The sequence below is a fragment of the Tamandua tetradactyla genome, chromosome 9 (genome assembly GCF_023851605.1).
Source record: "Tamandua tetradactyla isolate mTamTet1 chromosome 9, mTamTet1.pri, whole genome shotgun sequence".
Classification (NCBI taxonomy): domain Eukaryota; kingdom Metazoa; phylum Chordata; class Mammalia; order Pilosa; family Myrmecophagidae; genus Tamandua; species Tamandua tetradactyla.
In genome coordinates, this window is record NC_135335.1 from 41711810 (window position 1) to 41739041 (window position 27232).

At 36.9% G+C, this 27232-nt stretch overlaps 1 protein-coding gene across 1 annotated transcript in view; it reads right to left on the bottom strand.

Moving 5' to 3' along the window:
• Positions 1–27232, bottom strand: part of GRM7 (glutamate metabotropic receptor 7) — a 1019804-nt gene that overhangs the window by 173335 nt on the left and 819237 nt on the right. Inside the window, 1 exon segment of the mRNA XM_077116680.1 lies at positions 1866–2801. Within this exon segment, the coding sequence (XP_076972795.1) occupies positions 1866–2801 (936 nt within the window).

The following is a 27232-nucleotide window of genomic DNA, read 5'->3' on the forward strand; positions in this document are numbered from 1 at the left end:
TTTACATATCTCAAGAATGAATTACAAGAAAAAATTAAATGTTTTAAACTGTTGCATGGAGTGCTGTGTTTATTTTAATAACAAATCTCCATAGGCTTTGTTGGTGCATATCACCCTCACCATGTGAAGTGTGAAGTTCAATGGTTATCCATTTACCAGCATACATTGGAATTTTTTTTCCCTTCTGCTTCTTATTGCATTTCACCACCCTAATATATTTTACTATTCCCTTGGCCCAGGGGTAGACAGAAGCAGTAAAATGAAATTCAAGTTGCTTTCATAGACAGTAAACATGCATTATGAAATTGAAATCTGTTGGATACATACTATGCCCATTGAGCATACATTTCAGAAGAAGTTCCTCCAAGACACTTGATAACTAAAACCACAATCTAGGAACCGGTCATTGTCCTTAGCTTTAGAAGTCTACAGTGGATTCACAACATAACTACTTTCTGTTTTTAACATGGTGCAAACTTACAGCTTCTGAATCAAACAATTTAGGTAAAAGATATCTTTTTACATGGAAAATCACCCAAACTCTACTGATCCCTTCACATGATTATACCCAGAAGAGAAGCAACAATGAAACATCAGATTCAACACATTCCTGGAAGCAGAAACTTTTAAAAATTTTTAGACATTTCTACTTCAATCCTTGTTTTCCCCTTTGGGCACTAAAGTATCTAAATGTTCAGGACATGTGTCCAAGGTAACCCAAAGCCACACTAGAACCCAGTGCCCTAAATTCTAATCAAGCTTCCACTGTGCCTTCAACTATAGTTTGTGTGCTCTAGGATTCTAAGTCCCAGTTCTGGCCTCAGCGTATTATCAGCCCCAACAAGATAGAGCTGCCTACATCCAGCAAAGGACACCACATCTTACTAGGATCAAAATCTCCCAAGCATAGGGTTAGGGTTGGGTGAGTATAGGCATCAGATGTATACTAATCATATCTCAAATCAACACCTTAGGGTTGCCTGATTTGCATACACATCAAAACTACATCTAGAAATACATAAATCATACAAAAAGTCCACATATTAGGGTTCCCTAAGTTATAGTTATAATAAAACTTACAGTGAGCTAAATGGGGGGAACCAGCAACCGAATCAGCATGTGCACTAGTTCTAAGACTGACATATTAGGGCCCACTAATCTTGAAAATCTTCAGCTCTTGCAGCTCAATGATTCTTGTTCTACTACATACTATTTTTCCCTTTCTGAATGCTGAAAGATTGAGTCTCTGACCTCACTCAGAATTGCTTGAGACAACGAAAGGATGTTTACTGTAGGGGCCTATGGTGGAATGGTAATCAGAGTACTCCTATATTCACCCATCTGGCTATAATTTTATGTAAATGCAGTTGGGCAACCATAATGCATTGCTCTTGAGCTAGATCAACTCCATGAGTGCCTAGGTCTGCAGACATTGGAAAGAGAGACAGAGCATCCATATTGAGGCTTGCAGTGTACCTACCTGGAGAAGGTACTGTGGCCTCTTTCTATACCTGAGAAAAGTGTGAATAACGGAAGGGGTGTGAATCAATACGAAGGTTCACTTTAGATACATTAGATAATTTTATATTACATCATCTGTTCCTATATTGAATAATTCTATAATAAATTAAATTAACCCTAAAAGGTTACCTCTGGTTGGTCTCCAGGAGATGAATGTAGCACAGCACCCTGCAGACTTTAGTCCCTTTTAGCATTGACGCGTATTAGTCTAGGACTTCTCTACGTTGGGGAATATCATTGTGCATATTTTAAACCTCTTATTTTGTATAACAAAATTGGCTTTGATACATTATAAATACAAACACATTTTTCAGGCGCATGGTGTGGTGTGCATTTTCACTTACCTTTTCCGCTGACTGAGCGGTGCCAAAAAAAATTGGAATGAAAGCAAGCCATACTATACACGTCGTGTACATAGTGAATCCAATGGGTTTGGCTTCATTAAAATTCTCTGGGACACCCCGAGTCTTGATGGCATACACTGTACATGTGACCATGAGAAGAATGCTGTATCCCAAGGAGCAGATGATTTGGAGATCTGTAATGTCACATTTGAGAACTCCTCTGGCCTGCTCAGGGTTCATGGTCTTATGTTCATCATAGTCAATGATGATGTTGGGCGGGTCGACACCAAACCAAATGAAAACACCTAGAAGCTGAACCGATATTAAACTGGAAGTGATGGCCAGCTGTGAGGTCGGGCTTATGAGCCTCGGAGCTGTCACGGATTTCTTGCCCTGCTCAAATATGCGATAAATCCGATTGGTTTTGGTCAAGAGGGCCGCATAACTGATGCACATACCCAAGCCCAGGAAAACTCGCCGGAAGGAACACACAGCCACGTCGGGTTTGGCTATCATCAGGAAGGTGATGATGTAGCAGAGAAAGATGCCCGTCAGCAGGACATAGCTGAGCTCCCGCCCAGAGGCCCGGACAATGGGTGTGTCATTGTAGCGGACGAACGTGGCCATGACAAAGATGGTAGCAATGATCCCCAACATGGCCAGAAAGACCGGGATGACGGCCCAGGGGGAATGCCACTCCAGCTTTATGATCGGGATATCCTGGCAGCCAGTTCGATTTTCATTGGGCCGCTGGTCATAGGGACAATGCTGACATGTCATCTCGTCAAACTGGAATTGGTAGCCATCGCAGGGCTCACAGGTCCAGCAACAAGGCGTTCCCTTCTGCGTCTTCTTTCTCTGCCCGGGCTTACAAGGCAGAGTACACACCGAGGAGGGGATTACTCGGACTCCTTTACCCCACTGCATGTCCTCTATCTGCAGCGCAATAAATAAGAAGGAGAAACAGGCAGATGACTCACCAAAAGAGACAAAGAATGATAACAATCATGAACAATAATGATAGAAGCTAAGGTTTGGGGCTTGATGAGGTTATGTGAGTTAGCTGTGGCTCCTTGTGGCTGTGCCCAGGATGTGTCCCCAAGTCATCTAACTCCAGTACCCCTACTTTTCACCCATAGAGAGTATATTCCAAACCTGCCTGATTATAAAAATCCCCTCTGACAATGATTAAAAATATGAATTCCCTCTCCCCACCTTCCCAAATCAGAATATCCTAAAAAAAAGAACCCCTGGATGTGCAGTTTTTAGCAAGTGCCCCAGAGGAATCTTATGTCAGTTAAATTGAGAAATACTGACATGCACTCTCTGCCTCCTCCAGGGAAATAGGTGCAAATGTCCCAAATCAAGATATTAAGAAAGAAAAAGCAAGCAATCTGACAAATGACACTCGTCTCCCTCATGAGATACTGCTGTGTTATTATTTTATTCTATTTATTCGTTTTTTGTTTTTTTTTTTTTTTTTTTTTGGCTGGTTGGTATTTCATTGCTGACCTTTTTCCTTAAAATCCTGCAGGCATGACTTTCATTTTCATTGAGAAATTTTGAATCAAAGTGAATTTATTTGATTGCTTATCATAAAGGAGCAGTAAGGTTCATTAACTGAAGGCTTTAACTTCAGCATACTAAATCTTAAGCATTCAGAAAGTATGGGTAGAAAAACTATAAAATCTGGAAACCTTTCAAGATCAGTTTTCCACAAATCTTCTGCAACCTAGAGAAGCATAAAAGTTCATTTGCCTAATTAGAACACTGGCTTTCTGGACAAGAACGCATAACCAGCAGTGTCAAGAGAAATGACATTAGGAACAATAGAAAACTTTATTATTTGACCAAAGCCTTATTGTACTCAGTGTCTCTCCTTTCCCTGTACAACATCTGCTCTCTTCTTTTCTGATATCTGTTCCTCAAATTTCTTTTGGAAGAAATCTGTCTTCCCGTGGGGTTGAACTTACACTAAAGCTCCATGGTTGGACGCACAGCCCAGACTTTGCCAATTAGTGTACTGCAGCGGTCCTCACACTTGATCATGCATTAGTATCATCCGAAGTGCTTGTCACGACACAGATTGCAGGGCCCCATTCCTAGATTTTCTGATTCATTGGGTCTGGAATGGGGCTGGAAAATTTGTATTTCTAACAAGTTCACAGGTGATGCTTCTATGGGGACCACTCTTTGACAGAGGCTGATACATTCTAACCTCCAAGTCATAGACATTAGGTCAAGAATGAGATCATGGAGTTAAATTTCATCACTCTTACTGACATTACATAAAATGCAAGACTTGGAAGTTTTCAGGATCTAAGTCTGTTGGTGCTCAGGGCCACAGGAAAGAAAGAGTAGGTGAGAAAGAAGTCAACACTCAGGAAAGCAGAGTGGAAAATTGAAGAGAAAGATTACTGATGACCCTGCTTCAGCTCCTGGATATAGCTATCAGCTCCTGGATATAGCTATGCCTGAAGCCTACATCAGAAATGTAAACCAGTAAATTCCCCTATGCTGGAAACCACTTTTAATTGAATTTCTGTTACTTAATATCAAGAGTCCTGAATAGTATACATGCAAAATAAAGTTTTCAATATCTACAAGTTCCAAAAGTTGTACAAGTCAGAAAATTATTTTATACAATAAATTCCAATTAAATAATTTGGTTGATTTTCTCAATACACATAAAAATGAATTTTTAATAAAATGGAACCAGAAATGAAGTTAGATACTGAAAATTCTAAGACATTTAAAAAAAAATGATTACAATATAAGGAGAGAGGAAGCAATAATTTATTGCTCGTTGGAATTTCAGCACTACGTTAAAACAGGATGCAATGCACAGTTGGAGGAAGTGCTTACATTATTTAAATATGAACTACATTCAAAATCTGAATCAAGTCTAACCTCATCTTAGCGAAAAGAAAAATTCATTCTCAAAGTTCCAGAAGCATTTTCAACCTCATAAAATATCATAGCCATCTAATGGTTGAATTTAAATTTTAACCAGAGACCGGAGAATCTTCAGACTCTACTCTGGACTCATTTGCCTGAGCACAAAACCTAGTCAGTGCCAATAAATCTAACAAAATGTAAAACATAATCATTTCTTTCTCAAAATCATCATTTTTGAGTCAGTAAGTCACTGGCAGTGATCCCAAACTCATAAAATTAATGAAATAACTTGGAATAAGAGAGAAAAAGATACTCATCAATTTTGCAAATGCCAAATTTCAAGTAGTTGGAACCTAACAGAATTGCTATTATTAGTACAAATGGTTCCACGTATCAAATTAAAAGGCCCCAATCACGGTTAGTAAGAGAGATTAGTAAAATACCTATAAATAAATTTCATTAGTTAAGCTTTTGAGATTGCCGGATTCCAACTCTACTATAAAGTGATGGATCATATGCTGGGATCTGTGGTAATAAACACAGATATTTTTATATTTTTATACAAATATAAAAACAAATCATCATTCTATGCAATATTTTACAGGCAATTTAAAATGTTTCCTGCTATTATTTTTCCCTTGGAATAAAATTTAAAAATTTGAATGGCTTTTTTCTCAACATACCCAAATATATATGAGAGCTGTAACCACAAACATCACATTGACTGATTACTTAGTTTGTTTTCAATTTTCATTTAAAGCTGATCTCAACTCAATTTGATAATATTAAACCAACAAGTTTGCCTTTTGCTCAAATGAACAAAAGTTTACTATATTTGCTTTGTCAACAAAAATCATTATTGAAAATATAATCTATGCCCCATGAAGGTACCAACTAACCTTTAAAAGCTCCAGTAAGCTAGAATTTTGTTAACACAATGCATATTATTTGTGAATATCAGTGCCCATCTACAGAAATAAAACACCTTTTTTCATAAGAAGCAGCCATGAGCTGCAAATACCTATGGCCATTTATTTATAGGAGGATGATCATTGAGGGCTATGAAAGATCAACTATAATGTCAATTTCCTTTGCCAGAGGGGTAGTTGGAATGTGAATTTCAAGTTTATTTTGAACTGTGCAACTATCCCATGTCTCAGTGGGAAAGCCAAATTTAAGGTGCTAAAAGATTAAAAGACACAAACTTAAAATCCCTAATAATGATATATCCTCCTCCTGGGCACTCAGTGGTTGTGGTTACTGAATACTGGATCTTCTCAGTATATGGCTCCTGGGAAAGGCCACATGGCAAGAGTACAGACTCTGTGGGTAAAACCATCAATTAACATCATCTATGGCACACAGATTATATAGCTAAATGGATGAATGCTTTAAGAAAGAGCAAATTATGCAATTCTGGCCCTTGAAAGCAAAGATAAGCCTATTGTGAAGTCCTAGGAAGGTGCTCTTCACTCTTAACAAAGGACATAAAGAAGTGATATATTGTCTCACCTTTGAACTTTGAGGTTTGGAAATGAGATGCAAGGAGCTGCAGCAGCCATTTTGCAACCAGGAAGAAAAACAAATAAACAGACTAACAAAGCCAATATGTTCAAAGTGGCAAAAGAGAGAGATAAAAAGAATTCATGTGTTGATAGTATCAAAACACCAAGGTAACCAATTCTGGTACCAACCTACCCCTGAATTTCAAACATGAAATGATAGTCTGTTACTTGCAGCCAGACTTTCTAACTGACACCTTTTTCTTACTTCTGTATCAAGTAGTCATAGAGCTTTGGAGACTATTAGACAATTAGCAAATAATTGAGATTCTTATGTAGATAGTAGGTAACTACAGAAAGAAGAGGAATTCTAGAATCACACATGATCAGAAGCACTTTTCCATGTCTTCTAAGAATGCTCAGTAAAGTCTTTAACTCAGAAAGTCAGCTTTGATTCCACTGCTTCTGACTCAGACAAAAACAACAACTTACCTGTGAGCTAAAGTTCTCTAGCAAAGACATATGTTTAGCAAAGAAAAATTAACATCTGGCTCTATTAAATGGACCTTTTCTTAATATTTTTTATTGAGACATCTTCATGCACGAATAAGTCCATCCAAAGTACACAATCAATGGCTCACAATATCATCACATAGTTGCTTATTCATCACCATGATCATTTTCAGAACATTTGCAACACTCCAGAAAAAGAAATAAGAAAAACTCATACATCTGATGCCTCTTACTCCCTCCCTCCCATTGACCACTAGCATTTCAATATACCCAATTTTTCTTTACCCCATATTCCTCCTATTATTTATTGTCATTTTTTCACTCATCTGTCCACATCCTGGATAAAAGGTCCATCAGACACAAGATTTTCACAATCCCACAGACACGTTGTAAAAGTTATATCTTTATAAAACCACCTTCAAGAATCAAGGCAACTGAAACATAGCTCAACAGTTTCAGGTACTTCCCTCTAGCCACTCCAATAAACCATAAGCTAAAAAGGGATATCTATATAATGCATAAGGATAACTTCTCGACTCTGAAATATCTCAGCCACTGATACTTAATTTTGTCTCAATTCTTCCTTTCCCATTTGGTCAAGCAGGCTTTCTCAATCCCATGATGCCAGGTCCTGGCTCATCCCCAGGAGTTCTTTCCCATGTTGCCAGGGAGATTTAAACCCCTGGGAGTCAGATCCCACTTGTGTGTTTGGGGCGGGGGGCAGTGACTTCACTTGCCAATTTGGCTTAGAAAGAGAGGTCACATCTGAACAACAAAAGAGGTTCTCTGGGGGGTGACTCTTAGGAATAATTTTAAGTAGGCTTAGCTTCTCCTTTGCAGAAATAAGTTTCATAGAGGCGAGCTCCAAGATCGAGATCTCAGCCTATTGAATTAGTTGTCCCTACTTCTTGTGAGAATATCAGGAATTCCCCAGATGAAGAAGCTTAATATTTCCTCCTTTCTCCCCAGTCCCCCAAGGGGACTTTGCAAATACTTTTTATTCTCTGTCCAAATTACTCTGGGGTATATCAGGGCATCATACTAACCTGTACAAACCAACAAGATTCATGCCGTATTCAAGACTCCATGTAATTATAGTGTTCAAATAAACTGACCATACAAGTCAATTACATAATGCACCACCCAAAATATAAATTTTGCACCAGGGACTTATAATCACTGGAATTTTGAAATAATGCCAAACTGGTTGCTGTCTTACTGCCAGTCACAGAAATTAAAGGCAGAGAATTTTATAAATGCTGCTTGGTACATGCATTTTTATCTAGAAGATATGTGTCCCTTTCCTCAAGCCAATGCCTTTTACCTAAAAAAAAAAGCTCTCACTATTTTTTTGTAGTCAAATCCCATTTGCATGTTTCCAAAACTTACTCTGTAGACTAAGCTGCCTCATCCTTTTATTGCAATATTATTTTGTCTTATCAGAACCGTAACAGAATGAGCTAACTTAAAAAGAGATTTTTTATTAAAATGTCATTAGCTCATTAAAATGCATCAGTCCTAATTTATGGTAAACGCTTCTTAGTAAAAATGTACAGGAACATTGAGTTTTCAATGCCAGAAAAGACCTAGGCTTTCATTTTGGTGGTAAGTAGTTAGTGGGGGCTAGCAGGAGACTGACAAAGAACTCTACAGTATAGCAACAGCTTTGATAACTGAGCCCCCATTTTTAAACTTTAGCCTGAAGACAAGGCTGCAAAACCTAATCGTAGGATTGCTATGTTATGACAAAACACATTAACTCAAAATCTATTTCTTTAAAATTTATAGTTAAAAGAATCATCCCTCTTTAGGTACTCTAGGAAGAAAACATCATACACCAATATTACTGGGAATCGTTTTCAATCATAGCGTACTCTGAACATTTTTGGAGGAGCACAGACCTTCATTTCTCACAGGGCCCTCTGACGGTCCAACATGTGGATGAATTTATAATATTCCTAAGGCACAACTTCAAATTAAGCCAGTGGTTCCCCATCCTGTGTGCACATTTGACACACTTGGGATCTTCTAAGAATTCTAAAACCTGGGTCACACCCTAGACTAATTACATCAGATTCTCTGGGGGATGGGAAATAGGCACCAGGGTCTTTTAAAGCTTTCCATGTGATGGTGATATGCAGACAAGGAAATCTTTGTGCTGTTCAGTGACCTTAATAATTATAGATTTACTTTTCTGGGCATCTGTTCTTGACTTTGAGGTGCACTAGCTCTCATTAAAGCCGAGTGGGGCACATCATCTGCTTACTTATACTCTATTGTGATTTCTCAGGAAAGTGGGATGGTGTTGTGGTGATATTGTACATTTACATAATCAGTTAGGTCTCTGGACATAACTTTCATGAATATCAGTGGTCCATCAACTTTAAATGCCTGACAGAGGCTGGGCACATCAACTAAATCAATGAAATGGGTGGATGTAAGAAATATGTCTCCCCCCAAAAAAGAAAAGAAACAAATTTCTTAAGTTACCGTATGCATCAAGAACAGATTTCCTAATAGTTATGCCTAAATTATTTGTATTTACTACTTCGATGATTGCGTTGTGCTTAAGAACAAGGGGCAATGAGGTGGGTTCTTCTTTTAAATTTGCATAATTGAAGGCTCCCAGACTAATTGAATCCTATGTCCCAAAAGTAAATCTAGATCTACCTTTCTTTATGAAACCATTCACCTCTATATGTCACCTAAAAGGGGCTGACTTTATTTGGCTTCAGAAATTCCTTTCCTCACACACTCCCTCCCGCCTCCAAAATCAGCAGGATAGTTTTATGTGTAATCTCCTAGATTTCCTAACGTAGCTGCCTTTAAAAAAGTAATCAGTACTCACATGGCCCCAAAATACACATCTGCTGACAGGAGTTAGCTATCTCTCTCAGATATAATACTACCAGTGGAGGAGCCATCTCGCAACAAACAACTATATGCTAAATACAAATCATCTCTTATTTCCATTCTCTCTAGGGACACAGTGCCCTAAAAAATGTTTACCATTCAGAGTGTAGCTACTTCATCTTGTTCCTGTGATTAAACATGTTTGAAAAAAAAAAAGTTAAGCCTGACTTTAAAAATAATTTATAATGTTAACACAGCCAATTGGATGTCTCAAAAATATTTCCAGTTTAACTTGTTCAATATCAGGGGTCTGCGAACCCCACTCCTGCCCTCTGCTTTTGTAAATAAAGTTTTATTGGAACACTGTCACATCCATTCATTTGCATATTGCCTAAGGCCATTGTTGTGGCTAAATTTGCGCTTAAATGACAGAATTGAGTAAGTTTGAATGCATGGTTGGTAAAGTCTAAAATATTTTCTCTCTGGCTCTACAGAAAAAAATAATTGACAAAAGAAATATGAAAACAAAGCCTAGTAGATGGCATGGCTATCTATCCTCAAGTCAGAATTTAGGTGTCTGCTATGACACCTACCTTTCCCTGGACTCCTAATTCAAATTACCAACAATTTCTATGGGTTTTCTTTCCTGCAATCAGCAGGTTTGTTTCTGCACCAGCAAATTATACATTGAAACCTTATTGAGTGCCGGACCTTGTTTTAGTTACTGGAAACAAACAGGTAGAAATCCATGCTATGGAGAGCTGAATCCTTTATTCATGTCTCAGATTCCTCTGTGAAAACTTCCTCTCTTGTTTCCTCTCTTCCATTTCCTCAGACCCTCCTAATCCCCTCAACTACACAAGAGAAAGTGCTCCTTTTAACATTTTTTTTTAATTAGAGAAGTTTACAGAAAAATCATGCAGAAAATAGAAAGCTCCCATATGACTTCCCCTTCCCTTTTTAGCACCTTGCATTATTGTGCTACCTTTGTTACAGGTGATGTAAGAATATTATAATTGTACTGTTAACTATAATCCATGATTTACATTATGCTTCACTGTACTGTATAGACCTATGTTGCTCTTTCTCTAAAACTGTTATTCTAGTAACATGTATACAACCTAAAATTTCCACTTTTAGGCACATTCAAATATACAATCCAGTGTTATTAGTTTATGTGTCCAACGTTGCGCTACTATCAGCACCATCCATTACCAAAACTTTTCCATCACCCCAAATAGAAACTCTGTGCAATGTAACCATTAACTCTCCATTTATTATTTTCACTTTAGCTCATGGTAAACTGTATTCTAGTTTCTGACTCCATGAGTTTACTTATTCTAATTATTTCATATCAGTGAGACCATGCTATATTTGTCCTTTTGTGTCTGGCTTATATCATTCAACATGACATCGTCAAGGTTCATTTATGTTGTCGCATGTATCATGCTCATTTGAAAGGATTATGTGCCTACAAAAGCCAGGTTTAATCCTGATCCATCTCGTGCAGGCATCTGTTTCATTTAACCCCCATTCAGTAATATTGGTTGGAAGCTTGATTAAATTACCTCCACAGAGATGTGACACACCCAATTGTGGATATTAACCTTTGATGAGAGGGAGATGTGACTTCTCCATTCTAGGTGGGCCTTGATTAGTTTATTGGAAACCTTTAAAAGAGGAAACTTTTGGGAAAGAGTAAGCAGCACCACGAGAGAGCCACAAGAACAATAAGACCCCACACAGCCAGAGACTTTTGGAGATGAAGAAGGAAAATACCCACAGGAACCATCATGAAAGAAGAAGCCTGGAGAGAAAGCTAGCAGATGTCACCATGTTCTCTATGTGCCTTTCCTGTGAGAGAAAACCTGAACATCATCGACCTTCTTGAACCAAGGTATCTTTCCCTGGATGCCTTAGATAGGACATTTCTTTAGGCTTGCTTTAATTTGGACATTTTCATGGCCTTAGAACTGTAAACATGCAACTTAATAAACTCCCCCTCCCCTTTTTTTAAAAGCTGTTCTGTTTCTGGTATGTCACATTCTGGCAGCTAGCAATTAGAACATATTGTAACTTCATTCCTTTTCACGGCTGAATAATTAATATGGAAGCAATCATTTTAGCTTTTAAAGAACAGAGTCAAGCATATTGTGTTTCTACTTGATCTCTTTAGTGCTTCCCAGTGCTCTGAAACTTCCTAGATTATACCCTGTATAATATTGTAGTAACACAAAACAACTGACTTTATTTGAGTTCGATGGAGTTCCCATCCCATAGAAGATTCTGTAATGCAACATGCTACTCAACAACTCTTCAGTACACCAGAATCTTGCATAGGAAGACTCTATCTACTCCTGCTGGCCTGTGTCCCACTTTTATAAACTCTCAAAGATCCATCTTCAAAGCCCATAACTCACAAATATGGGACTTGATTCAAGTCTATCATCTCAACAACTGTATAAGCTTCATGAGAGAGCCTCTGTCCACTTCCTTCACTCTGTGAACCCTGTATCTGAGAGGGGGCTCAATAAGCCTGTCAGACTGAGTGGATGAATGATGGGCTGAAGGAAATAATAGACGGATCATGCCTATGGAAATTATTTTTTCTCATCATAATTCATTATTGATGAAATGATCCATAATGACACATGAATTTCACCTGTTTTCTGGCCATTTAATTCAATTCTGTAGAGTAAACACTTGCAGTTGAAATGCCCTTGGCATTTTCTTGAGAGAGGAAAGTGAATTAAATACAAAACCCTGAACTGCTGGGTAGAGAAAAATAAATGAACACAATTAGCACACCCCAGAAAGGGAGATAAACAAGTCAAGTGTAACCTGAAACCAAGAACAGAACTTGATCTCACTAGGCCTGTGTCTGTTCTCTGAACCCTTTACCCTCTCCTTTGGTAAGCTTAGGGACATCTCAGAATAGATAGGTTTAAAGTCAGACATCCTTCTGTTCAAAGATTGGCTTGATCACTTCAAGACAGTATGACCAAAGACAAGCTGGCAACTTTGAGTCTCAGTTTATTGATCTTTATAAAGACTAAAAGAGATAACATATGTAAGGAACCAACATGGTACACTGAGACAAAGTATGGCCCTAAATATTTATTAATTTTCATTTGAATATGTTCTGGCTTCAACGATCAACTTTCTCCTTGCCAAACAATAGTGACAATGGCCATTAGAGAAATGCAAATCAAAACCACAATGAGATATCATCTCACACCCACCAGAATGGCCATTATCAACAAAACAGAAAATGACAAGTGCTGGAGAGGATGCGGAGAAAGAGGCACACTTATCCACTGTTGGTGGGAATGTCAAAGGGTGCAACCACTGTGGAAGGCAGTTTGGCGGTTCCTCAAAAAGCTGAATATAGAATTGCCATACGACCCAGCAATACCATTGCTAGGTATCTACTCAAAGGACTTAAGGGCAAAGACACAAACGGACATTTGCACACCAATGTTTATAGCAGCGTTATTTACAATTGCAAAGAGATGGAAACAGCCAAAATGTCCATCAACAGAAGAATGGCTAAATAAACTGTGGTATATACATACGATGGAATATTATGTAGCTTTAAGACAAGATAAACTTATGAGGCATGTAATAACATGGATGGACCTAGAGAATATTATGCTGAGTGAGTCCAGCCAAAAACTAAAGGACAAATACTGTGTGGTCCCACTGATGTGAACGGACATTCGAGAATAAACTTGAAATATGTCATTGGTAACAGAGTCCAGCAGGAGTTAGAAACAGGGTAAGATAATGGGTAATTGGAGCAGAAGGGATACAGACTGTGCAACAGGACTAGATACAAAAACTCAAAAATGGACAGCACAATAATACCTAATTGTAAAGTAATCATGTTAAAACACTGAATGAAGCTGCATCTGAGCTATAGGGTTTTTTTGTTGTTGTTTTTTACTATCATTACTACTTTTATTTCTTTTCTCTATATTAACATTTTATATCTTTTTCTGTTGTGTTGCTAGTTCCTCTAAACTGATGCAAATGTACTAAGAAACGATGATCATGCATCTATGTGATGATGTTAAGAATTACTGAGTGCATATGTAGAACGGTATGATTTCTAAATGTTGTGTTAATTTCTTTTTTTATTTTTATTTATTTATTTTTCTTTCTTTCCGTTAATAAAAAAATAAAATAAAATAAAAAAAACAATAGTGACAACAATAATAAAAAATAACTTTAAGATGGCCAATCCCAATTCTCCCAACTCTCTTCAACTCTGATTTTTCCAGCCAAATACCACCAGCATATAATGAGACTGTGGCATTTCAGCTCTACACATCTGAAACTGAACATATCATCTTCCTTTCCTTTCTCTAGATCTTCCCACTCACTCTCCAGCATGTTTTGGGGCATCAGAGTAGAGAAGAGTAAGTTTTGGGTTCAAATCCTAGTACAGTGATGTTGGCCAGGCTATTTAAATTCTTTGACCCTCATTTTTTAATACTTATGAAATTGAGATAGTAATGACTACTTCCTTGATGTCCTGAGAAAATTAATTTTTGTGAAATTCTTAGTACAGTATCTGGCACATAGTAAAATCATAATGAGTGAGATCTATTACAGTTATTATTAGTGACAATACAATAATTTGTGACACCCCTTTCCACCTTGCTCCCCTCTATATATCGCAATTGCAAAGTTTGTTACAGTCTTTTCCAGTAAATCCCTTTCTTCTTTGTCCCCAATGACGTTGATATGTTAAAGCCATCATTATTGTGCCCTCTTAATTGCTCTCTCTGATTTTAGGTCCTACTTTTTGGTTCTTATTTCTCTGCATTGCTTTATTTCTCTTCATAGTAATTAATACGAAATCAAACATTTTGGCATTTACTTGTTTTTCTCTCCCTCTACCTAAATGTAAGGTAATGAAAACAGAGCCCACATCTATAATGTTTCCTGAATTTCACTTTGTGCCTAGAGCAGCAGCTCATAATCACAATTTGTCAAAGCCACCAAGTCACTTGAACTTCGTGGAAGATGAGTTCGGGTTGTACTGAACCCTAGGTTAACACCTTCATGGGTCCACTGACCAGGAGAGATGATGTAGACACTTCACTTTGGTATTTAAGTCAGACCCCTAACCCTTCACAGACTTGCTGTTCACTCCCCTATAGATACATTTACTCTTGTAGCAAAAGGCAGCACTTACACTTCCCTTTAATACTCTTGATTCCTTATTTGCATTCTTTTGTTTACACTCCAGGTTTTAGCTATCAACGTTTTTCCCTCTAGTTCTTCAAAATCCAGCTCAAATGTTCCAAGTCTTCCCTGATACCATTGACCTGGAAATGCTCTCTCTCTTTTTAGAACTCAGCATTTTATCTGTAATATTTCTTTACCTCATTTGCATGATATTTTAAAAACACTTAAAACTACATATTTTTAAAATCCCTACAAAACCTAAAAGATGGTATGGAACTTAGGGCAGATTCTACCTACAAAGGAAGTCCTAGAATTATGACATACTGGGAAAAATTCTTAGGGGGAAAAATGCCTTCTTTTAGTGCCCTTGAATACTCTTTATTCTTCCTTTTCATCTGAGCCTCTTGAATCTGACTTGCTTTAAATATGACAAACTATACAAGCAATAACAATAGAAATCTTTATATCACTGCTACTAAATCTTCTTTTCTAATCAGCTCAGCCATTCATCTTAGGTTTTCACCATCAAGACAACTTGCAAATTGCTTTCACCCACTCACCTGGAAAGAGTCACGCTCTCTGCCAGGTAAGTAGGAAAGAATGCTGAGCAGTTAGTTTACCATCTGAGACAAGGAATTTTTATTTCTCTTATGTTTTTCTTCCCCTTGTTTCTATTTTTCTAAGACTTTGAATCAATTTCTTGCTTTCCTTTTCTGAACTGGAATATAGAAACTGTTTATACAGATTATTTAAGGAATGATCCCCCATTTCATTCTGATGAATACTAGCCCTGCAACATAATCTTTTTAAAAACAGAAACAACTCTAATTTAGCCACATCAGGAGAGCTGTTATGCATAATTAATTTCTTAAAAGCCCTGAGAAGTTTTACTATTAAGGAAAGGCTGTGTCTTGGTTGAACCCACTGCATTCTAATTCATCTGACTACAGAATGAACTGTTATTTCCCCTCCTGTAACATCCATTATCTCAACATCATACAGAATTTATATCTCTTCAATAACACTGTGGGAAATAAGTGACATTAGTTCACTAATACTTTCACTAATTGGTGTTCTAGCATCGCCTTTCAAAACTTTTCCCTTCTTGGGTTGGTATAAGCTGTGGGGTCATGGAAGAAAAGTCACAGAACAGTAATTTGGTTGTCAACTCCAAATTACTAGCTGGATTATCTTGGCAAGTTACTTAACTTCTGTGAGGCTTAAGTTCCTTGCCAGTAAAATGGAGTTACAGAGAGAATCAAATATGATTGGATATATGTGTTTTATAAACAACGATATTTCATTAGAGTATTTTATTTCTTTCTTATAAATTTGTTGTTCATTATAAAAGGAAGAAGAAATTATCCTTTCATGCCAATTTTAGCTTTCTTTTGCTCATTTTCTCCATTTCTTTGTTCCTGCAGCTTGCCCTTCCTGCCCCCTCTGGCTAACAAGAAGGAGCAAATACTTCCTCCTGGTGAACTGGTGGTGAGACAAACCAAAAAGTCAAACGTGGAATCAACAAGATCTCTCATTCAAGACAGTCAGGAAGGCAAAATGATACATTTGCTTCTTACAAAGCAAATCAACAGCTTATCATAGGATGCAGAAATCACGCTTCTAGATATTTACCCAAATGAGTAAAAACCTTAGGTCTCTACAAAGGTTTATAGCAACTTGATTCATAACTGCCCCAAATTGGAAACTACCAAGGTATCTTTCAACAGGTGAATGGACAAACTGTGGTACAGTCACATGATAGAGTATTACTCAGTGATAAAAAGAAATGAGCTTTGTAGCTAATAAAGGATATAGAGGAAACTCAAATGCATATTACTAACGTAAAGAAGCCAATATACCGTATGATTCCAACTATATGAAATTCTTGAAAAGGCAAACCTATAGAGAAAGTAAAAAGATCAGTGGTTGCCAGGGATTCAGGAGATGGTGAGTGGGAATGAACAAGTGGGGTAAGGGGTTATTTAGGAAAGTGAATCTGCTCTGTATTATATTGTAACGGTGAATAAGTGACATTATGCTTTTATCAAAGTCCATAGAAGTGTACAACACAAAGAATGAGTCCAAATGTAAACAAGGGCATCTAGTTACTAATAATGCATTAATATTGGTTTATCAATTATAAAAAATGTTTTTTTACATTACAAACAATGTGAGACGTTTATAATAGAGAAAACTATGGTGGGAAGAGGAGTGGGAAAGGGTATATAGGAACTCTCTGTACTTTCTGAACAATATTTTTGGTAAACCTAAAACTGCTCTAAAAATTAAAAAGTCTATAAAAAAAAGGGAAATGGATTAGTGCTCAATACAAACTGAGCATAAGTCACCAAGCATTGTGTTCAAAGTATGTGGAATCCAGTGATGATTCTATTAGAGAGGATGTAATTACAGTACTTCCTCATTAATCCAAGAAACCAACTCAAGTAGTCGGAATTTCAGGTTCATTTGCCAGTCCAGAGGATGTGGGAGTGACCTATTTGAGTAAGAGACCTTTTGCTATCCTTTATAAATAGCTACCTACTCTCACTGACTCCTGGCCCATCGCCTGAGGAGCTGATGTCTATATCCACATGTATACATAAAATAATTAAGTTAGGCTACTTAACAAGGGAGTCTACTATCTCACAAATGTATAAGCCCACAAAGCTGAGTGAGAAATGGCCTCTAAATCAAATTGGGATATTTGTTTATATCTTGCATTCAAAAGCTAGGCCACTTTCAGAAAGTGGAATGAATGAAGTGTTTATTTGATTCAGACTATCTTTCCAGGACTAGAGGGCTGAAGGGATAGGAAAAGTACCTGTTCATCAACAAAAAAGCAACAGGACTAGAGGCTCTATGAAAATTTCTTTCACGCCAAAATTATGAAGTAGACACCAGAGGTCTTTATACTATCCTCCTGACATCATCTTACATTTATCCTGTCTCCTAAATCGAAGGCCATGCAGTGCCATACACCATATTAAACAATGAAAATAGAGATAAAACACTTATTTCTTTCCCTCAGTAAGCTCTAGGTGTCAAGGCAGAAATTTGTGTGTAAGTCTCATTAGAATACTATATAACTCAAGATAAAATTGTGGTATCAGATTGGGATCTATTGTAAAGGGTCCTAGATTGTAAGCTCTTACAGCAGTCACATCTATTTTGGAGTTGTAACTGTTACTTCTGAATGCTGGGATACTGAGCTATTTGTGTATAACCTGGTCATTCTCTGAAACTTTGGGTACTTATGAGACATCTGAAACTCACATTACCCCATACAGCAATGGTTTAAAAAGTTGAAAAAAGTGATCCAAATTCAACTAGAGAGACTAATGAAGTTCATCTCTAGCACTGTGGGAGGGAGAAAGCCTTCTTGAAAGAAAGGGGAAAGATAAACAAAATAAAGTTTCAGCAGCTGAGAGACTTCAAACAGACTCGAGAGGTTTTCTTGGAGTTTATTCTTATGCATTATATAAATATCCCTTTTTAGTTTATGGTGCATTGGAGTGTCTGAGCGAAGTACTTGTGTTCCAGTAGCCTTGATTCTTGAAGATGATTGTATATAAAGATCTAACTTTTGCAATGTGACTGTGTGATTTGAAAACCTTGTGTCTTATGTGCCTTTTATCCAGAATATGGACAAATGAGTAAAAAATTATAGATAAAAAAATAAGTAAATGGGGGGTAAGGGGTAAAGTAAATTGGGTAGATTGAAATGCTAGCGGTCAATGAGAGGGAGGGGAAAGGGGTATGGGTATATGAGTTTTTTCTTTTTTCTTTTTCTGTTTCTGGAGTGATGCAAATGTTCTAAAAATTACCATGGTGGTGAATACACAACTATGTGACGATACTGTGAGCCACTAATTGTATACCATGGAAGGACTGTATATATGTGAAGATTTCTCAATAAAAATATATTTTTTAAAAAGATACAATTGGGGCCCAACTGGTTCTTAAGTCTCCTTTCCTAGAATATTGAAACAGAGTCTCTGATGATGAATACGAGTTCTTTAGTGTGATAAAGTGGGGAAAAATATTTTGGAAGAGTGAGTATGTTGAGTAAATACAAGAAGGCATGAAAGCACTAGGTATGAAGGATGGGAATTAGCTTGGGGGCCACAGGTAGTTTAAGTTGAGCAGAAATGTAGAGTGCTAAGAAGGAAGAAAAGATCACATTGATGACACATGCAGGCACCTGCTCATGGAAAAACAGCTGTTCATTATTTAGTCAGCTGTTTACCAACCACCCAGGGTGTTGCCAGATGATTTTCATTGGGTTACAAATGCTAAACAATTTGCATATGACTTCTGACCTCAAAGTACTTAGCGCAGGGAAGACATCCAAAGCAACCACACTACAACAAATCAATAAAATGCAAACTGTAATAAGTGTTAGGAAACAGTATAGTCATATAAAGAATAACATGAAGGTAACTACCTTAGAGATTAGAAAGTCAGATGAGGTGATTTTGAAGTTGCAACTTGAAGTGTGAGAACCCAAGCGTGGAAAGTGGCTGACCTGTGGATGTTAGATTCAGTAGGTGTGGTGGCTTGAAGCTGTATATATGCCAGAAAACCATGTTCTTAAATCTAATTCATTCCTGTGGCTATAAACCCACAATAAGTAGGACCTTTTGATGAGACTAATTCAATTAAGTGTGACCCACCTCATTCAGAATGGGTCTTCATCTTATTATTAGAATCCTTTATAAACAGAATGACTACAAAGTGAGTAAAAGAAAGCATGGAAGCAAGGAGCTGAAAGCAGTGAAACCTGTAAGAGGAGGGAGAGACCAGCAGACACTGCCTTGTGCCTTGCCATGTGGCAGAGGAGCCAAGGATCACCAGCAGCCAGTCTTTGGGAAGAAAGCATTACCTAGATGATGCCTTGATTTGGACGTTGTCTTGATCTCAAACTGTAAGCTAATAAGTTCCCATGGTATAAGACAATTCATTTCATGATATCTGCTTTAAGCAACTTAGTAAACTAAACAGTAGATAATGGGGAAATTGCCAAGCCCCTGAGGCAGGGAAGACTTGGTATGTTAGAATATCTCAAACTTGAATATGCAAACAGCTCCCCCAGACATCTTGTTAAAATGCAGATTCCAACTCAATTCACATGGGGTGGGGCTGGAGATTTTATTTTTAATAAGGTCCCAGATGATTATTGGCAGTTGGGTGGTACATTCATAGCAAGTTGTTACAGGAACAAAAGTCAGAGAATGTGTCCAGGGCTTATATTGAGGAGAGCAAGATTCCACTTGAGACTATAGAGGGGAAAAAAGTCAGCTCATGAATGTTGTATGCCCAACTGGGAAATATATGGTTAGCAGTAAGTTTGCTTACTGCTAATTCATTCTCCTCCTTTACGGGGGTGGTTGAAGGTAGAACTATTCTCCAGGAAGAAATGAAAAGCCACTTAGTCAAATCTCCTTTTGCTAAAAACATACCACCTGACAATCAAACAAAAGGCATATGCTAGCTTGAGAATCCCTATCTATGGAAGGCTTTTAGTAGAATGTACCTGGTCTGTCTGGGATTGCTTATTGGAAACAAACCTGGAATATATTGATGTATAGGACAAGGTTCCCTGAAAATTATCACATAAGCTAGGTACCTTTCTGATTCTAAAATGATGGTATTTCATGACCGAAACATTTCTTCTTTCTCTGTAGCCACATATATTAAAGATCTTATTGATCTTACTATGTTAAGTGTGACTTGTTAATCAGTGGCTTCCTACCTTTTCCAACTTTGCCTGCGTCTCAGAAGTAACTATAAACCCTGGAACTAACAGTAAAGTATCATACTGGGTAAGATCTCTGAATTGTATGGATTGTATTTGACAATCCATTCCTCTGTATTCAGTGACTTCTTCAGAGAGGTTTAGAAATAATTCCCTGGAGTAATTGGTGGCTTCAAACTCTGGTTCCCTCCCTAGGCTATGTATTAGAAACACCTGGGGAACTACTTTAAAAGACCCATGACCAGGACCCAAGAGAGGAGTTTTGACTTAACTGGTCAGCAGAGGGTCAATTTATAACACACTGGGAATCAGTGGGTTATAAAGTCTCCCTACCTGATTCTAATGTGCAGCCACAGATGAGATACTGTAGGTTATATTTAAAGACATTTCTAGGGACCTGGAGGCAGGGATGCTGGTAATATATTGGTAAATAAACCTCAAGACACAAACTGTGGTTACTGTCCTTCAGTTTTGATAGGTATTCAATAAGAAGCCAAGTTTCCTTTTCCTTCAAACCTCAAAATGCTTGTACTTCCAGAGCATCTGACTTTATCCTACATGAGAAATCAAGCGTCTCTGTAAGGGCTACAAATCCTATTAAGTTCCTCAGCCTCAGGCTTCTTAGTGATTTCCCATTTTAATGGAAAACAAAATAACTGTTAATATATGTACACTATTTAAATGCACTCTCCAATCTTTCTTGCCAACCTGCACATTTCTATAATAAGCCATTTGTTCAGAGCTCAATTATTTTGTGATGTTTGATTAAACAAAATCAGCACCAAAATAATTGTATTAGGGTTAATTGACATCTTCTCAGAGGAAAGCTAACCACTTTGTTGGTCATGCTTTTAATAACAAGCTTCCCAGATCTCAATGGTAATATTTGAACACAATTGTTGAGACTGCTCCAAAGACAGAATGCAACTTTATAGATTGATTTTACAAAATAGTTTCTGTGTCAACAGTTCAAACAATTATTTAGCCTTATAGACAGCACTGCAATATTCATAACACTTGGCAGCATGAATTTAACTATTAATGCCTTGTAATTAGTTTCTTATACAGAACTTGGAAATGACAATTGTTTAATGTCAAGACTGCATCAGTGACATTTAGGCAATACAACCCACTGAAATACTGACTATAGAGAGACCAAGGATGAAATTAGCATAGATCTGGGCCAGATAACTAAGCTTTCTGAATATAATAATGTCATTATTATTGTTGTTGCTATTATTTTATTCCTTCCCTTTCACCATGATTATTTTGCTAGAATTAAGGAATTCTCCTACATCTTAGAAACACTACACCAGCGCTCGAGGCACTTCCTTTCTTTACCCTTTTGAATATTTTTATTTGCAAAATTAGCCAGACCAAGTTTTATTTACCTACAACCTACCAACCAGGGATTTTACTTTTCAATTGTTCAGATATTGAGTGCTCACTATATGTCATATGTTAAATATAGTTTCTCTAATACTCATTAACACTCTGCAAGGTAAGAATTGTTTCCTGTACTCTTAGTATAAGGAAACTTCGACTTGGGTAGTAAGTATCTGAGTCCATGATCTTTCCATATACACATCTGGGTGTCTTTCTGATCACCAAGATAATGAACTATAAAAAGTTTATTAAATTATACACTAATAATTCAAGAGGTAGATAATCATGTGCCATGAAAAGTGAGCCTCTCTTCCATTCCTGCAACCAAGTTCCCCAAAGGCAAACATTTATCAGCTTCTTGTGCATGTTTGAATGGATTTCTGAATATAACATCACTAATTGTATTGCCTATGTTAATTTTTATGTATATTTTTCCTAGAAGAGATGGGAGGAAAAATGAAAAACATTTCCAAGGGGTACAAAACATCAATTATTAAATATTGACCTTGCTTATTTCTAAGGGTCACCCCTCCTCACAACCTTATGGCCCTCTGCTGTTCCGCAAAGACAAAAAAAAGCTACCATATTTGGAAATGGTTGGCTTACAGGAACAAAAAAGACCTTTGCATATTCATGCTCCTGTTCAGAATTATTTTTAATAATACTAATTTTAAATTACTTGAAGACTATTAATGAGCTTAAGTCTTCTACTGTTGCCAAGCATATTTAATTTGATTTTTGGATACTGTTTTCATAGGCACACTTATATTTCTAAAATCAATAAAGAATTCAAATAGATCTGATATGTCTTTATTCACCCTCATCTTTCTCCCTCTCTCCATCTCCATTTGAGGGATCTATCCAACTCACAAAAGTCAGGGGCGTATCTGTGCCCACTCCCTGCATATTTTAGCCCTGGCTGAAGTGAATCTCTTTGCCCCAGCCCTGAGTCTTTCATCTCTACAAGACAAGAAGTATTCTGAAAACTATCTCTTCTAGAAACCCAGGGCTTCTTGTTTGAATCTAAATTGTGGAATTATACCTGATATCTTCCGAAGTCATTACTGTAAGCTCCTTAAGGGCAAGACTTCTGTTTATTCCTCACAAAACCAACTCAAAATATGTAGAGAACATATTTTGCTTTGGAAATACTGCAGCAGATTTTGGCTTTCATAAAAAATGTGACCAGATACTTATTTTCCTTATCATTAACCATGTGTTCTTAGGTAAGTTACTGAACCTTTCAGAATCTCTTTCTGGATTCAATGATGACACTGTCCATCTTAGAAGATTACTGTAAGGATGAACCATGATAACTGAAAAAGCTGCTGGAATATAGAATGTAAATACATGATAACTTGTTTTCTTTTTCTTTCTTCTTCCATATATGTATATTTTTAATTGACAAATATTAGTTATTATAATTTTACAGTAATATTCATTGCAAAAGACAACCTCAAATGTCATAACTACCCCATGGTCTTTTTTCCCTCTCCGGGTACTATTTCTATAAATGGACCCTCTCCCCAGGCAGGTTAGAAAACCAGAATCTTTTACCTCTCATCATCCATATCTAATCCATCAGAAGGTACTGCAGATTTTATCTTCTAGGTGCCTATCTTAGCCACCTGCACTTCTCCTTCTCTACCTTAGAGGTTGAGTATTTTCATTTCCTCCTAGCCCTGGGCACTTACTTAAAGGGTCTCCACTCTGGTCCACAGACCTCAAATTGACCCATGCTCCATTAAGAGTGATCTTTTCAAAAGGCAAATTTATTCTGGCCACAGGAAGCCCAACTCTTCCCTGATTATAAGCTCTTAAATGAGCTTTCATTGTTCTCAAGTTAAAGATCACAGTTCTTTTTTTTTTTTTTTTTATTAATTAAAAAAAGAATTAACAAAACAATTAGAAATCATTCCAATCTACATGTACAATCAGTAATTCTTAATAACATCACATAGTTGCATATTCATCATTTCTTAGTACATTTGCATCGATTTAGAAAAAGAAATAAAAAGACAACAGAATAAGAATTAAAACAATAATAGAAAGAAAAAAAAAAAAAAAAAAAAAAACAAAAAACCTATACCTCACATGCAGCTTCATTCAGTGTTTTAACATAATTGCATTACAATTGGGTAGTATTGTGCTGTCCATTTCTGAGTTTTTATATCCAGTCCCGTTGTACAGTCTGTATCCCTTCATCTCCAATTATCCCTTCTCTTTTTTTTTTTTTTTAATTAACGGAAAAAAAGAAATTAACCCAACATTTAGAGATCATACCATTCTACACATGCAATCATTAATTCTTAACATCATCACATAGATGCATGATCATCATTTCTTAGTACATTTGCATTGGTTTAGAAGAACTAGCAACATAACCGAAAAAGATATAGAATGTTAATATAGAGAAAAAAATAAAAGTAATAATAGTAAAATCAAAACAAAACAAAACAAAACAAAAACCTATAGCTCAGATGCAGCTTCATTCAGTGTTTTAACATGATTACTTTACAGTTAGGTATTATTGTGCTGTCCATTTTTGAGTTTTTGTATCTAGTCCTGTTGCACAGTCTGTATCCCTTCAGCTTCAATTACCCATTGTCTTACCCTGTTTCTAACTCCTGCTGAACTCTGTTACCAATGACATATTTCAAGTTTATTCTCGAATGTCCGTTCACATCAGTGGGACCATACAGTATTTGTCCTTTAGTTTTTGGCTGGATTCACTCAGCATAATATTCTCTAGGTCCATCCATGTTATTACATGGTTCATAAGTTTATCTTGTCTTAAAGCTGCATAATATTCCATCGTATGTATATACCACAGTTTGTTTAGCCACTCTTCTGTTGATGGAGATTTTGGCTGTTTCCATCTCTTTGCAATTGTAAATAATGCTGCTATAAACATTGGTGTGCAAATGTCCGTTTGTGTCTTTGCCCTTAAGTCCTTTGAGTAGATACCTAGCAATGGTATTGCTGGGTCGTATGGCAATTCTATATTCAGCTTTTTGAGGAACTGCCAAACTGCCTTCCACCGTGGTTGCACCCTTTGACATTCCCACCAACAGTGGATAAGTGTGCCTCTTTCTCCGCATCCTCTCCAGCACTTGTCATTTTCTGTTTTGTTGATAATGGCCATTCTGGTGGGTGTGAGATGATATCTCATTGTGGTTTTGATTTGCATTTCTCTAATGGCCAGGGACATTGAGCATCTCTTCATGTGCCTCTTGGCCATCCGTATTTCCTCTTCTGAGAGGTGTCTGTTCAAGTCTTTTTCCCATTTTGTAATTGGGTTGGCTGTCTTTTTGTTGTTGAGATGAACAATCTCTTTATAAATTCTGGATACTAGACCTTTATCTGATATATCATTTCCAAATATTGTCTCCCATTGTGAAGGCTGTCTTTCTACTTTCTTGATGAAGTTCTTTGATGCACAAAACTGTTTAATTTTGAGGAGTTCCCATTTATTTATTTCCTTCTTCAGTGCTCTTGCTTTAGGTTTAAGGTCCATAAAACCGCCTCCAGTTGTAAGATCCATAAGATATCTCCCAACATTTTCCTCTAACTGTTTTATGGTCTTAGACCTAATGTTTAGATCTTTGATCCATTTTGAGTTAACTTTTGTATAGGGTGTGAGAGATGGGTCTTCTTTCATTGTTTTGCATATGGATATCCAGTTCTCTAGGCACCATTTATTGAAGAGACTGCTCTGTCCCAGGTGAGTTGGCTTGACTGCCTTATCAAAGATCAAATGTCCATAGATGAGAGGGTCTATATCTGAGCACTCTATTCGATTCCATTGGTCGATATATCTATCTTTATGCCAATACCATGCTGTTTTGACCACTGTGGCTTCATAATATGCCTTAAAGTCAGGCAGCGCGAGACCTCCAGCTTCGTTTTTTTTCCTCAAGATGTTTTTAGCAATTCGGGGCACCCTGCCCTTCCAGATAAATTTGCTTATTGGTTTTTCTATTTCTGAAAAATAAGTTGTTGGGATTTTGATTGGTATTGCATTGAATCTGTAAATCAATTTAGGTAGGATTGACATCTTAACTATATTTAGTCTTCCAATCCATGAACACGGTATGCCCTTCCATCTATTTAGGTCTTCTGTGATTTCTTTTAGCAGTTTTTTGTAGTTTTCTTTATATAGGTTTTTTGTCTCTTTAGTTAAATTTATTCCTAGGTATTTTATTCTTTTAGTTGCAATTGTAAATGGGATTCGTTTCTTGATTTCCCCCTCAGCTTGTTCATTACTAGTGTATAGAAATGCTACAGATTTTTGAATGTTGATCTTGTAACCTGCTACTTTGCTGTACTCATTTATTAGCTCTAGTAGTTTTGTTGTGGATTTTTCCGGGTTTTCGACGTATAGTATCATATCGTCTGCAAACAGTGATAGTTTTACTTCTTCCTTTCCAATTTTGATGCCTTGTATTTCTTTTTCTTGTCTAATTGCTCTGGCTAGAACCTCCAAGACAATGTTGAATAATAGTGGTGATAGTGGACATCCTTGTCTTGTTCCTGATCTTAGGGGGAAAGTTTTCAATTTTTCCCCATTGAGGATGATATTAGCTGTGGGTTTTTCATATATTCCCTCTATCATTTTAAGGAAGTTCCCTTGTATTCCTATCTTTTGAAGTGTTTTCAACAGGAAAGGATGTTGAATCTTGTCGAATGCCTTCTCTGCATCAATTGAGATGATCATGTGATTTTTCTGCTTTGATTTGTTGATATGGTGTATTACATTAATTGATTTTCTTATGTTGAACCATCCTTGCATACCTGGGATGAATCCTACTTGGTCATGATGTATAATTCTTTTAATGTGTTGTTGGATACGATTTGCTAGAATTTTATTGAGGATTTTTGCATCTGTATTCATTAGAGAGATTGGTCTGTAGTTTTCTTTTTTTGTAATATCTTTGCCTGGTTTTGGTATGAGGGTGATGTTGGCTTCATAGAATGAATTAGGTAGTTTTCCCTCCACTTCGATTTTTTTGAAGAGTTTGAAGAGAATTGGTACTAATTCTTTCTGGAACGTTTGGTAGAATTCACATGTGAAGCCATCTGGTCCTGGACTTTTCTTTTTAGGAAGCTTTTGAATGACTAATTCAATTTCTTTACTTGTGATTGGTTTGTTGAGGTCATCTATGTCTTCTTGAGTCAAAGTTGGTTGTTCATGTCTTTCCAGGAACCCGTCCATTTCCTCTAAATTGTTGTATTTATTAGCATAAAGTTGTTCATAGTATCCT